A 12,310-nucleotide genomic window follows, 5' to 3' on the forward strand; every position below is an offset into this window, starting at 1 on the left:
CTGTAGCAGTGGGCTTCAATGCTTCAGATCATATGATTTACATCAATGATCATCTTACACCGAGAGTCAAAGGTTTTCTTAAGAGAGCTAAGGATTTGTATGTGTGGACACGAGAAGGTAAGATTTTTGTTAGGAAGGAGGACAACTCTAATGTGATAAGCATAAGAAATATTGAAGATATTCTTAATCTTGAATCAGCTTGAATTATGATATGGAAATTTTAGAGGCTCAGTTAACAAACTTAAGACAACTTAAAAATAGAGATTGCCATCTCAGAATTTTTTATGCTAACTCGCAAAGTCTCCGTTAATAAATGGCTAAACTTAACCTGTTTAATTGTAGATGAAGAGATGCCAGAAACCATTATTATAGTAGAAACTCTGTTATTTCCACAAGATGAGAAATATTATAATCTTGAAGGTTATGAAGGTTATTTTTGTTCCAGAACATAAGATAGATGGGGAGGGATTGCTATGTAAACTAAAGAACCCTATAGAGATAAAATATCAGTTTTGATTAACACTCCTGGTACTCCGTACAATTGGTTATAATGAGCGGTCTGTAGAGGTATATTCTTATTTTGGGATGTTATCATCCCCATTTGAAATTTTCCAAAGAGTTTCATAATGTACTCGAGAACACATGGAATAAATACAGTAATTTTATTATATATGTTTTACTGTAGGAGATTTGAATATTGACAAACTTCAGCAGAGTCTACTAATGTCTGAACTTAACAGGTTATGTGAATGCTATAAACAAAATCCATGTAACAGCAGATTTCCCACCAGGATCACTAACAGTACAGCTAGTCTGTTAGATCATGTTTATGTCAATAAGCTGTGTAGATGCAAACTGTATAATATAATAATGATTATAGTGATCATAATTTATTAGTCTGCGATTTAAATGTGTTACCGAAAGTGAGAACGGAAAAGTCATAAATGAAACCAAAAATATGTAATGTGAAGAACAATTCTTTGATCATCAGTGAAGATGATAGTTGTGATGTGATAGTAAACAAACTTAACAATTATCTACAGGAAGCCAATAGTAGCAGTAGTCCTATAAATCAGAATTATAAAGCAAATAATAAGACATTCAACGGTAGGCAATATCACCCATGGATGAATGGGACACTTTCCAGCCTCATTGACCAAAGAATAAACTTTACAGTAAAATAAAAAGACAACAACTTAGAGTAAAAATGGGCTGTGATTATGCATCACAGCAATTGATAAATGACTATAAGCTATTATGTAATAATGTAACTGAACTTAAGAGAGCTGGAAAATGCATATTTCATAAATAGATTAAGTAATGCCAAAAACAATCCTTGGAAAATCGTCAATGAAATCTTAACATCAATTTTAACAAAAACAGGAATTTCCAACTCAAAGTTCAAGATAAGGTTGTGACTTGTCCAGTAGAAATATCAAAATTATTTAATGACCATTTTATTAATATAGCAAAAAAGTTAGCTACCAATACTCCTCCCTACAAATCACCTAATATTGGAAATGTATTGTTTATATATTGAAATTGTATATATAATCTTGAAGAAAAGATGCAACATGACATATCTTTAATTCAGACCTGGCTTATTTTCAACCAACTAAGAATTCATCATACTAAAACTAACTATATCATATTTCACAAACCATATGTACATTTCCCCTCGACATCAACCTGAGTTTCTATGACCAAATGATACCTCGAGTTCAATCAACCAAATTTCTAGGACTTTGCATAGATGAGTCACTAACTTGGGAGAATTACATCACAATGCTGTGTGAAAGAATAACTCCCGCTATTGGTGTACTCAGCCGATTAAAATACATTCTCGTGGACTGTTGAAGAGTATTTATCATGCGCTAATTGAAAGCCACCCGAATAAAATGTTTCATTTCTGGGCATGTTGCAGTAAAGAACAATTTGAAAAGATCAGTATCTTACAGAAAAGAGCACTGAAAATACTCTTCAACTTACCCACCTTAACACCAACCATACAGGTCTACCAGTATTGTAATGTGCTGTCACTAGATGGTCTTTGTAAAAAAGCTTCACCTATATATTGTTGTATAAACTGAAAAATGGACAAGCTCATTCGAACACACTTTGCAACCTGAATTCTGATATACATTCATACAGTACAAGAGGATCTACTAAAATTCACTGTAAATCATCCAAGTCTACTAAGTATGGCACTAATTCTTTATGGCATTACTCTGTAAAGTTTTTCAATAGCCTTCCTGAGCATATTCGAGAAGCCACTAAATTACCCATCTTTAAAACCAAGCTTGTTAATTTTCTAAAAGTAAAAATGTCAAGCCTACAGAGTACTGATTTAGTATACTATATCACTGCTGTTCATATTTGGTTTCTATCACTATGATGTATGTATGTTCAGTCCGTCAGCGATTCCGCTGGTGAGATCCTCAACAGTTCTGCCATCAGCTGTCATAAATGGCCTAGGCATCACTGAAGAGGTGTACTAGGGAAATGAGGAGCGAGGTAGTTTCCCGTTGCTTTCTTCACCGAGCCACAGTTGCTATTACATATCGGTCTGCCAAGCCCACTGAAATACATACACCAACCAACCCTATGAGCAACATTATCACACCATTCATAGCAGGGACTGGCATTACTAACATCGCTCATACCTCAGTATCACTATGATACCTCAAGATTATTATTATTATCATTATTATTATTATAATTCATTGTACAGTGTATTATACGTAGAAGGTGATGTTCACAAATCTCATCTCTGTTGCCAAATGTAATTAATTGTACTGCACCATTATGAGCCTTGGCCAGGTGCCTCTTTTGAAATAAATAAAAGAAAATGCTCATGGGTATCAAATTATCAGATGAGAAGGTCTGTTCAATTCAACAAAATTAGTACTACACTTTTCAATTTCACATTATTTTACAATAGGAATACAGGTTTCGTCCCATCATGGGAACATGCTTCAGTTCCTTAATCGGAGACAATATTGCAAAAAATACAACAAGCATTTTTAAAGACTTAAAATAATGGCTTCATACGTTATATCGCACATGTAAATCCTATCTTAAGTTTTAAAAATTTCTGTTTTATTCCTGACCAGTAGGTAAATAAGGTAAGTAGTATCAATAAGCATCAGAATTTATAATCTGTGTGACACTTTGTCTTGTCACAATTTTTTGAGAAAATTGATTAATTATTCATGAATTAAAATGAGGTGAAATAAAGTTCTTAACATCCTTAAATTTTTTTTTACAACTGGCTTTACGTCGCACAAACACAGATGGGTCTTATGGCGACGATAGGAAAGTGCTAGGAGTGGGAACTAAGCGACAGTGGCCTTAATTAAGGTACAGCTCAGGCATTTGCCTGGTGTGAAAATGGGAAACCACAGAAAACCACCTTCAGGGATACGAACAGTGTGGTTCAAACTCACTATTTCCTTTAAAATAGTCATCCATTAGTTATAGTATTATGTTCAATTAGAATTCTTGTCAACAATTATTTTAAAACACACTTTATAAACTGAATCAAATTGTTTGCTTGCAAGGCAGCTTTTTATTACAATTTTGCTTTACGTCGCACTGACACAGATAGGTCTTATGGCGACGTGGGATAGGAAAGGTGTAGGAGTGGGAAGGAAGTGGCTGTGGCCTTAATAAGATACAGCCCCAGCATTCGGCCTGCCGTGAAAATGGGAAACCATGGAAAACCATCTTCAGGGCTGCCGACAGTGGGGTTCGAACCTACTATCTCCCGGATGCAAGCTCACAGCTACACGCCCCCCACATGGCCAACTCGCCCAGTGCGAGACAGCTGTTCAATTTGTGTCCTAAAGTTTTGGTCCAAGATGGTCAAGAGTGATGGACAGGCGTTAGACCACTTCCTCAGCTGAAGTGAATTAAAAGGGGTTATTCTAAAGGGAGCTAAGGGAGGTGTATATATATATAATAAGTGGTGCACGAGCGTTTGATGCAGTGTTCAGTCAAACCAGTGAACATCCCTCCTTGTAACAATTAGTTCATCAATATTAAGCAGTGTTTTCTTAAGCAACATGGGCTTTATCAAGTGCAACACCAGTGACCTAAGCAGTAGTACCACGTGCAGCAATGCCCACCCTGTTGAAAAGGCAGTCATCAGGATACTCACAAAAACATCAGCTCTGCTAAGTCTTGAAACAATAATACCCACCATACAAGAATGTGTGTATGAACTTGTCATAAAGGAACTAGAAAAATCTCTCTAGTCAAATTCTGAAATAGGGGCAGAAGTGAATGCATAATTCAAAAGCCAGGATAAAGGAATCTGCATAAAGAGGGAAGAATTTGCTGCAAGATGTGACTCACTGGAACAGTACAGTAATAGAACATTAGAATCTTCAGGGTACAGGAAAGTCTGAGTGAAAATACAGGTTAAGTTGCAGCAAATATCTTTAGGGAGAGAGGCATAAATGTGAATTTACAAGACATTGATAGGAGTCACCGAGTGAACCTAAATCTCCAGGGGAAACTCAGCCAATCATTTTTGAATTCACATCTTACCAAATAAGGCAGGAAGTATTTTGCATTAAGTGAAAATTGAAAGGTATTCCTGTAACTATTTACAAGGATCTCACTTTCACGATATTATCAGATCTTAAGGCTGCTATTCACCATTTTACTCCGGGCAATTGTTGGACCTCAAGTAGAGATATTATCATTAAAATACCAGATGTGAGTAAAATTAGAATTAACTGGCTGAATGACATTCCTTAGGAAGAAGACAGCAGCTAACGTAACAATTCACTGTACTGAATGCACCTAATGGTGTGGGTTATATTCCTAGATTAGCCCATATTTTATTTTATTTCTCTCAATATCATTAAATTTTAGCTTAGAATAGTTTAGTTAATTATAATTTATTCTCATTTAGCCAAGTTAAAATCTTTAGTTGGCAGCTATATTATCTAACAAGACTAGCTTCTTTAACAATAGCAGGTTCTTTTTTTTTTTTTTTTTTTTGCTAGGGGCTTTACGTCGCACCGACACAGTTAGGTCTTATGGCGACGATGGGATTGGAAAGGCCTAGGAGTTGGAAGGAAGCGTCCGTGGCCTTAATTAAGGTACAGCCCCAGCATTTGCCTGGTGTGAAAATGGGAAACCACGGAAAACCATTTTCAGGGCTGCCGATAGTGGGATTCGAACCTACTATCTCCCGGATGCAAAATATAGCAGGTTCATTCCCCAGGTAGCAAATACTAGAAATAACTCTCTTACCCTTCACGAAAGATCCACCTCCCCCACAGTGTAATGCAACCTTGTACCGTGACACAGCCTGGACTTAGCAGCAACCCTCAGGCATTTTCGGGAAACCCTCGACCTCTCTCAACTAGACCTGCTACACACCAGTGTCTCTGCTCATCCAAATGACCTTCACATTCACACCTAATGTACATTCTCTATCGGCTCACTTCCATGAACTGTAAAAAATAATCCCAGACATATCTGATGTAGGCCTATGTAATTCTCTTGTCTGAAAGCTCGCTCACACAACTGATGCCTTGTAGGACAATCAACATACTGGACCATAATTGTTAAAAGTATAGTAGTCTAAAGCCTAAAACACAGTAGAAGTTTGTTACAGTGAGAGTTCATAACGTCCAAAAATTTAACCGCTATAGCAGATTGTCGTTATATCTGATTTTTTGTAAAAAGTTCGGGGGGGGGGGGGGGGGGGCAGACCCCACACACATTAAAATCGTTATGAAATGGCAATCAGTTTGTTCAAAACTTGCATTTTTGCAGACTTCCACACTATGGCTTACACGTTGGTTATTTTTCTAATTCTGAGACAATGTGACAACGTATGTTCAATTTAATTCTGAAAAATTGGAGTAGTATCACTCCAGTGGCTTACGTTTCAGTTTATTTTCATACAAACAGCGTCATCTAACCATATTTAAACTTATATGCACTATAAAAATATATTTCAAGCACCAGTAGAGTAATGATAACCTTTTCGCTATAAATATACATGGGAATGGCCTTTCCGAAATGTAATCAGACGGGAGAAAATGCAGTGAAACTTCGTTAGGGATTTCCTCATTAAAACAATTTCTTGCTTAGCATGCCGTAAATTCAAAGTCCCGATTCATGCTGTACTAAATCTATATAAAAATACCTCGCTTATCGCATCACAGATTTTCACTGTTACCGTGTTGTACGATGACATTTTTCCTAGCCCTGAAAATGTTCTTTGTCATCCCTTGTGAAAGGAACAGATTCCCAACACAGATAAGAGCCCTCGCCGCAGGAGGCCGGTCGGAGAAAGTTGCACAGAAACTAGAAATGGCCTTGAATTCCTGACCTTTGGGAAGGAAGCCGGTTAGCCTCAGGGAAGTTCAGTTTTGCTCTCTGGTTTTCACTGATATTGCTGAATAACCTAGAAAGCCTGTTTGTGATTGTATTTCGCATTCCATTCAGAATTTTTAAGATAAAAATTTCATAATATTCCATACTGAAATGTATCACAATTCAATTGAAATAATAAATAAGGTAGTTCAACCTATTCAATACAAATAAATACGAAATGTAGTGTTACATTCCTATTTAATTATAAGTGGAAGCGGGTACCGATTTTGACCCCAATCCGGGTCATCATCAGCGGAATAAAACGCAAAAAACAATGCATAGATAAGAAAGAAATTAAAGATCAAGTCCCCACAAAAACAGTTAAAGAGGCAATATAAAACAACGGGGATAGGCACTGTAAAATTCAGAAGAAGTAGAAGGTAAGTTACTTAAAAGAAGCAAGGCGCAATCTTCCGAACAGCAGCATAGCACACGCAAAGTTCGGCATTGTCTCATAATGTTTACGAGAAGCGGAGAACAGTTAAATGAGCCAGCTTGCATACACTGTCAGGCGCGAAGTCACAACACAATCCAACAAATGTGAAGATCCAAAATCGTGCAGAAGCCGAAGACTAGGAGCTCAATTGAAGTAAATTGCCAGCTCCCGAAGATCAGCGCGACATATTCAAGGTCAGGCTCTGTGCTTTCAAACGCCAACTAAACTTGATGAATAGCTTAATGATCCAGTATTTGCTTCGGTCGCTAAACTGTACATATAAATATATACATATAATACAATTCAATATAATTGAAATACGTAACTAGGATCTTGTAGATTTTTTAGAACAGTTGACGTAAAAAACAATTGTGAAGAGAAAAATGGTAAAACGTGCAATACCGGAAACAAATGAAAAACGTATATGCACAGTGCGCTATTTCTTGAAGATAAAAATTCAGGTCATAATTGAAGTAGTCAAAGTCAGCGCAAGGCATGAGTTTAAATTTGAATGTGAAGACCCAAAATGCAGGTGGCAATATAGTATATTATTATACAGTTCAATTTGGAAAGTAGGTTTTTTTTTTAGAGGAGAGGTGAAAAGAAAAGATAGGATAAGTTAATAAAGGAAGAGGATTAGTAGATAAGAGAAGATTAAAAGGATTTGAAGTTAAAAGAGGATGGGAAAGGATAAGATAGGGAAATAAAGGAAGGATAGTTTAGGGTGGGTTTTTGGAGGTAGAAAATGTGGGTAGGAACTTTGTAAGGCATGGAAAATTGAATTCAGGTTTAGAAATTTAGAATTTTTGAGAAGAAGAATTAGGACGTCAAATAGGATATTGGGTTTTTCAGAAATGTTGTTTAAATTGAAATTAGGGTTGAAGTATTGGTCAAGGTGAATAAAACAATTTTCAGTAGTGTTTAGGAGGGGGCCTTTGTTAACGATTTTAAGTATTTTTATATCTTTTTCAATATTAGTGAAATTATGCTTGGAGTCTTGTATGTGTTGTCCTATAGCGGAGAATCTGTTGTATTTAATGGCGTTGATATGTTCGGAGTATCTGATGTTGAAGTTGCAGAGTTGCAGCCAGTTTGTCCGATGTACGAGGAGCTGCAGTTGTTCCATTTGAATCTGTATACTCGAGATTTAGAAAAAGCATTAGATTTATTTAGTGATTTAGAGTTGTGTAATATATCAAGATTTCTGTAATGGGTTCTAAAAGAAATTTTCATGTTGTGTTTTTTAAGAACATTAGTTATTTTATAAGCATCTTGAGTGAAAGTAGAAAATGCATTTTCTACTCCAATACCAAAATCTGAAATTTTGCCACAAAATGTAATCAATCTTCGGTACGGCATCGTTTTCTCGTTATGTGCACTTGTGAGCTCTCTCGTCAACATTCGAAGATGACGTCAGAGTTGATTAGTAATACCTCTCAAATGCTGTTCCGTAAAGACAATGAGAATTAAAGAGAAGAACATGTTTTTGTAACAAATACGTAAATAACGTGGGCGATAGCAATTGTTAACTCGTTAGAAATAAAGGCAAAGTAAACAATCGCTTAATTTTCAGATTCTACTCTGAAATTAAGTTAAGAATGTGATACACCTCAAGATAGGGCAGAGCGCATCACTGATTTCAGAGGTTGGTTTATATTTTCATGTGTCTGGTTAAATTTTGGAGGGGCTATTCCCATGTAAATTTATAGCGAGAATGTTATAATTTCTCTACTGGCGCTTGGAATATGTTTTCATGATACATGTAGTGTGGTTAAGCTAGGTTAGGTGACACAGCTTGAATAAGAAAACAAACATTTGCCACAAAATGCGACCTTCGGTATAGTTTTCTCGCTATGAACACTTGCGAGCTATCTCGTTGACATTCGAAGGCGATGTCTAAGTCGATTAGTAACACCTGTCGACTGCTGTTCTCTACAAGAAAATTCAAAATTAAAGAGGATACCGTAACGCATTTTTGTAATAAATGCATAAATACCGTGGTCGATAGCTGCTGTTAACTCATTAGAAATAAAGGCTGAAGTAATTTTAATATTATATACTGAAATTAAGTAACAATGTGCTACACCTCAAGATATGGCAGAGTGCATCACTGATTTCAGAGGATAGTTGATATTTTCCTGCTTTTAATTACATTTCAGACAGGTTCTTCCCATGTAAATTTGTAGTGAGGAAGTTATCATTTCTCTACGTGTGCTTGGAATATGTTTTTGGGATACATATACAGTTGGGTTAGGTGGCGCTGTTTGAAGAAGAAAACTGGGACATTTGCCACAGAGGCCTCTGGAATGATACTATAATTTTTTCAGAATTAAATTAAAAATACTCTTTCATGTAGTATCGGATTTCGAAAAATAACAAACAAGTAAGATGTAGTGTGGATATCATACGCGTAAATGCAAGTTTTGAACAAACTGATTGCTGTTTCTTACCGATTTTAATGTGTATGTTTTCCCGACTTTTACAAAAAATCAGATGTAACAACAATCTGTTATAGCCAGTAAATTTTTCGTCGTTATGAATTCTCGCTATAACAGACTTCTACTGGACGTTCAAACACTTGGTTGTTCCAATTCTATTACATTTATTTATTAACACATTGAGTTCTTGTTCTCATATTATGTTACTAAACTTGCATTACCTGTATAAAACTTTTTTCCCCCCCCCCCATCTCTCCTGTTTCCTGTATTTCAATTTTCTCCACAACTTTCACTTCCAATAGTAAAACTGAAGACTGGGGCCCTCACTGAATATTAACATCTGCCTCCGACTGAAACTGGGTAGCAGAAACAAGCTTGCTGGGGGATGAGAGAAGAAAAGCTTTAGAACTGGGATGTTTCGTGTTCTATTTGTGTTTTCCAGTTGGTCCTTACCTCTTGTTTCGACTGTCTCACTAATCTACTCTGACCTGCCATTGTTTCCATTCTCCTGTCTAGGTTTCTTTTGCAGAAGGTACATTTCAAAAATACTGTTCATGGAAAATACACACTTTTGGTGATTACAACTTGGCATTTAATTATATAACCTAGTGCTTCCCTAACAAATGGCAGAAGAACTGAAAATAAAAAGTACTGGTTGAAGAGTAGACAACAAATTTGTTTTTAATCTCATAAACAGTATGGAAAACAATAATCCCTTTAAAACATTAATTGTTTACCTATTAAGGCCAATCAAGTCTATTTCGCCTGAGAAAACGGACAAATTTTTCCCTTTCTAGAGAACAATTTAAAAAATCATTAAAAATACCTCTAAGGAAAAGTATGTACCTATTGTAGAAACTAACCGTCCACCAGAAGAATTCCATTCATAGGCAAAAGCAATAATCTGCAGTAGAAGAGTGATGCCTCCCAAGCGAATCAACTGCTCCACAGCTTCCCAGTGAGACCGAAAGGGCATTAAGTCAAACAATGTCTGAATTTGTTCTCGAACATCTTCTGGGCTGGACTTAAGCTGTAAAAACAAAAACAAAAAAAACCAACAACATAATTTTATCTTTACTCTGTCTCAATTTAAAGTAGGCCTAATGGAAAAAGAATCAACAAATGTTCAAATAGGAATCATCAAAGATAAGAAGCTAGGAGGGAGGATAAGAACCACATGAGGAAGAACACAATGCCAGCAGAGATAAGGGTGAATATTACATCACAACTCCATATTTTTACACACTGTTGATTTCATGGACAGGCTGATGCTTCATCAATCCTAATATTATTCAAAGATCTATTTCTTTCCACTCTCCAACGAACTTGTTTCTGCTTTCATTTTCATATTTAACATCTTTCATGGTATTCTTTTTTTTTTTATTCATTCTCTCCCTCTTTAAAATCTGCTTTACGTCGCACCGACACTGACAGGTCTGAAGGTGATGATAGGAGTGGGATGGAAGTTTTATTGAGTACCATTTTGTTTAAAAAATTGCTGTCTGACTCTTCAGGAGGCTACTATTATACATTATTATCAAAAGTAATTCTACTAAAACACAATAACAATTAGAACTTTAAGTATGATATATTACACGCATTGGTGCTTTCTTCTTCTTCTTCTTCTTCTTCTTCTTCTTCTTAGCATTTATCCCACTTAATTGCAGGGTCTGCTGTTGTGCACTTTCGTTCCCACTTGATGCGGTCTTGTGCAACTTTAGGAGACACTTTCGCCAAAGCATGTCCTCCCGCAGAGTGTCGAGCCAACGCTTCATTGGTTGCTCTTCTGGTCTCCGGCCCTCAGGCCTTAAGTGTAATGCCCTTCTCGCAACTGAAGAACCGTTTCTGTGTAGCACGTGGTCATACCAACACACACGATTCTCTCTCAAATGCCATCCGAAGATCCTCATTTCTGATGTGGTCCAGTCTAGTGAGTCCCATTGACCAGCGAAGCATCTTCATATTCATGACATGTAGCTGTTGTTCGTGTCTCCTTGCAACTGGCCAACACTCGATTCCATACAGTGCCATTGGTCTAATGATGGCTTTATAGATTTTGGATTTCAGATATATTGGCACCTTCAGATCAAAAAGGACTCCTGTGACTTGACGCCACTTCATCCAGGCAGCATTGATTCTGCTTTGAAAATCTGGGAGCGAGTCACCATCCGATTGAATAAGTGATCCCAGATATTTAAATTGAGATGTTTTCAGAACATCAATGCCGTCGATGTTAATTGACCCATCACTTTGTACCCCACACTCTAGGTACTCAGTCTTCCCGACATTAAGTCACAGGCCATATCTGTCCAAGGAGTTTTTCCAATGTTGGACTAATTGTTGCAAATCTTGGCGGGATTCACAGGCGACCATAACTTCATCAGCATAAAGTGTTGTATCCACAATGATGCACACAAAATGCTGTCAACTTGTGTACATGGATTTAATTACAATTATTTACAAATTAAATGTACATAACCTAAATCACTGCCGTAACAACAAAACACTTCACTCCGTAAACATCAATAAGCCACCATTTTCAACAATTGCATATCACTACGTACATGCCACACAGAAATTGCAACCTTAAAACACAGTTGAAACAGTTGACTGCTGACGGCACATATGTCGGTTCAACACAACACCAGGTCACATATGTACTTCCTGTTAAATCGTAACTCCACCAGGCGATTTGGCCGTGCGGTTAGGGGCGCGTGGCTGTGAGCTTGCATCCGGGAGATAGTGGGTTCGAATCCTACTGTCGGTAGCCCTAAATATTGTTTTCTGTTGTTTCCCATTTTCACACCAGGCTGTACCTTAATTAAGGCCATGGCAGCTTCCTTCCAACTCCTAGGCCTTTCCTATCCCATAGTCGCCATAAGACCTATCTGTGTCGGTGCGACGTAAAGCCACTAGCAAAAACAAATATATCATAACACCACTAAAAAACTCATCTACCATCAAGAACCCCCCCTCTTTATATATGTGCCTGGCCAGGCTTCTAGAAAGATACGTTACCAAAATACCTTCTCATAAA

The 12,310-nt window shown here is 36.9% G+C and overlaps 1 protein-coding gene across 3 annotated transcripts in view; it reads right to left on the reverse strand.

Moving 5' to 3' along the window:
• The window catches only part of mahj (LisH and WD40 domain-containing protein mahjong), a 460,349-nt gene that overhangs the window by 185,271 nt on the left and 262,768 nt on the right, over positions 1 to 12,310 (reverse strand). For all 3 annotated transcript variants that reach the window (XM_067136681.2, XM_067136682.2, XM_067136683.2), the window contains one exon: positions 10,137 to 10,303. In XM_067136681.2, the coding sequence (XP_066992782.2) occupies positions 10,137 to 10,303 (167 nt within the window). The remainder of the gene's footprint in view (positions 1 to 10,136; positions 10,304 to 12,310) is intronic.

This window comes from Anabrus simplex, chromosome 1, assembly GCF_040414725.1.
Source record: "Anabrus simplex isolate iqAnaSimp1 chromosome 1, ASM4041472v1, whole genome shotgun sequence".
Classification (NCBI taxonomy): Eukaryota; Metazoa; Arthropoda; class Insecta; order Orthoptera; family Tettigoniidae; genus Anabrus; species Anabrus simplex.